General features: G+C 50.5%; 1 protein-coding gene across 1 annotated transcript in view; it reads right to left on the reverse strand.

Moving 5' to 3' along the window:
• The window catches only part of QRICH2 (glutamine rich 2), a 43,527-nt gene that overhangs the window by 6,113 nt on the left and 34,758 nt on the right, over positions 1-2,656 (reverse strand). The window contains exons 17-18 of the mRNA XM_025197479.1: positions 2,547-2,652; positions 748-835 (exon numbers count right to left, since the gene is read on the reverse strand). Of these exons, the coding sequence (XP_025053264.1) occupies positions 748-835; positions 2,547-2,652 (194 nt within the window). The remainder of the gene's footprint in view (positions 1-747; positions 836-2,546; positions 2,653-2,656) is intronic.

A 2,656-nucleotide genomic window follows, 5' to 3' on the forward strand; every position in this document is an offset into this window, starting at 1 on the left:
CACTTCAGGAGGGATGTGGACAGCATTGAGAGGGTCCAAAGGAGGGACACACTCATGATCTGGGGACAGCAGGGCAGACCCTACGAGGAGAGGCTACAGGACCTTAACCTGGTCAGTCTTCGCAAGAGAAGACTGAGGGGGGACCTGGTGGACGTCTATAAACTTATTGGGGGGGACCAGCGGGGATTGGGAGAGACCTTGAGTGCCTCCCGGAGTAACAAGGAATAACGGCCATAAGTTGTTAGAGAGTAGGTTTAGACTAGACATTAGAAGGTGCTACTTCACAGTCAGGGCGGCTAGGATCTGGAACCAACTTCCAAGGGAAGTGGTGCTGGCTCCTACCCTGGGGGTCTTTAAGAGGAGGCTTGATGTTTACCTAGCTGGGGTCATTTGAGCCCAGTTTTCTCTCCTGCCCAGGGCAGGGGGTTGGACTAGAAGATCTACAAAGTCCCTTCTAACCCTACATCTACGAATCTATGGACCTTAGGGAGACAGGGACCCTGGGTACCAACTGCACACCTGATTTGCTTTGGGGGAAGGAGAGGACATTCTCTCTAATCCCATGTTTCTCTGCCTGCAGCATAATGCAGAACCAGCTACATTCCACTACTAACAGGTGAAGATCAAAGTTAGATGGTCAAAGCTCCACCCGATCCTACATAACCCATCAGGCTAGCGCAGGTGAGACATGCTGGTTTCTGCAGCCAAAACCCCCTACAGAAAACAGGTGTTGGGCAAGTACCTTACCATTCTTCCCTGAAATGGACGGTAGCCTCGTTTCCATCCGCCCCTTGTAGATGTGTCCGTCTAGGCCCAGGATATCTACCTCGTCACGCTGCAGAGGAAATGCAAAGATGGAAAAGATAATGGTGCCTGTGGTTAATGTCAGCATTGTAGGGGGGGAATGGATTGGTTTCCAAATGCCTCCTTCTTTAAATGAGGAGCAGTGAAACTCCCTGAAAACAGGCTGGGTGGGATGGACAAGGGGGAATATTCTTCTCTGGGGTCATTCACCTAACATCCTCCATAAAGCATGACTGTGGGGTTCTCTATAGACAAGTGACTGGGTGAGAACATCACAGTCTGAGGATCCTAGTCAGCTGCAGTCAGAACTCCTAGTCATTCAGAGCCAGCTCTAGGTACCTCTACCTCATGCTGGAGTCTGCGGTGTACACATACCTGTAGCAACTTTGTATCTGATCCAATCATTTTATATGCAAATCAGTGGCTGCTTTAACCACTAGCCCAGCAAACTTATCCAGGGATCTAAGAGTCAAGTTGGGTTCTTTCCAGCTCAATCAGTTCCTCCATCAGAACTCAGCAAACTGTCGAGCTGATGATACGCGAGACAAAAATAGAATTCAGCTCGTGCGACTGGGGCTGCGCTGGCTCCATGGGACGAACAGGAGTAACATCCTGTTTCTGTTGCTATCATCAGCAGATCTGACTCTGCACACATCCAGAGGGCAGATCTGCTGAGGAAGCAGGGGCTGTGTTTATACAGTCACTTTCCAGAGCAGGGCTCTACACTTAAAAAAGCCTCATCCTCCATGTATGCATGCTCTTCACAGCAGTACCTTTGTACTGAGAAACAGGGTGATGTACCCTGCCTTGGTTCTAAACAACACCTAGTCTGCTTATAGGAGTACCACCAGCCACCATCCCAGACAAAATGTAATGGTGTGCATGGGTCTGTGGAAGGAGGGGTGTTGTTCTGGACACATGCATGTGTGCCTGTGTTAGAGATCACTTCAGAGCAGGTACTCCATAAGCACCACCTGAAATGTACTTTATAGACTGCCCTTCCCTTCTGATAAGCTAATAAAGTCCAGGGAGTTATTTTGGATTTACTGAAGCTAAGACCCAGGGTATGTTTTTTCCAAAGGTAACTACATCCAACTGATTTTCAGGGGTGGAGATGACAACATCAATTTACTTTCAGAAGCATCTAAGGGAGTTCGGAGCCAGTGAGTCCAGACAGATTGCTTCAGCCTTGCTTTCCTCTTCTAGCTACTTCTAACATTGGGCCTGCCTTTCAAGTCCAGGGCTGAAACCTCTGTAGGCGGCAGGAAGAGCAGAAAGGAAACTGCTCATGGCAGATGCCAGGAAGCGGGCACTACTAGGACATCATGCAGGAGCCCTTAGGACTGACGGGGCGCGCTCTCGTGTCTCTTTTGGAACAGGAGACTAGCACATATGGTATTTCCCTCTCAGTCTCTCTCTGTCCCAGTCCTTGCAGGGAATTGTGGGTGTGGAAATGGGCTGTTGTTAAGATCATCAGCTCAGGGATCTGTCTCCCACAGCCTGGGAGCAGGGTGGTCATGCTAGTAAGGGCAAAGTCTCTCGAGAAGCAGCAGTGTACAAGCTCAGCAAGGACAGCTGAAGCAAGGGCCACAGCAGGCAGGCTGGGCTTTTGGCAAGCTGATTCATGTGGTAAGGAAGCACCGGCAGGAAAAAGGGGGTTGCAGAGAGGTATTGCAGGGATAATGCTGTATTAAGCCACCGCTGTTTCTGGCTGCTCTCCCCACCGCCGTGGTCACTGTTACCTTCATCACTGCCAGCATAGTTGTCTCCCCTGGGTGCCCTGGCATGCAATGGGCAATCTGCTGCAGCCGTGTGTAACGCCTGTAGGGGTAGGTGATGGTGTGGCTGGCGC

The sequence above is a fragment of the Alligator sinensis genome, unplaced genomic scaffold (assembly GCF_000455745.1).
Source record: "Alligator sinensis unplaced genomic scaffold, ASM45574v1 scaffold400_1, whole genome shotgun sequence".
Lineage (NCBI taxonomy): Eukaryota > Metazoa > Chordata > Crocodylia > Alligatoridae > Alligator > Alligator sinensis.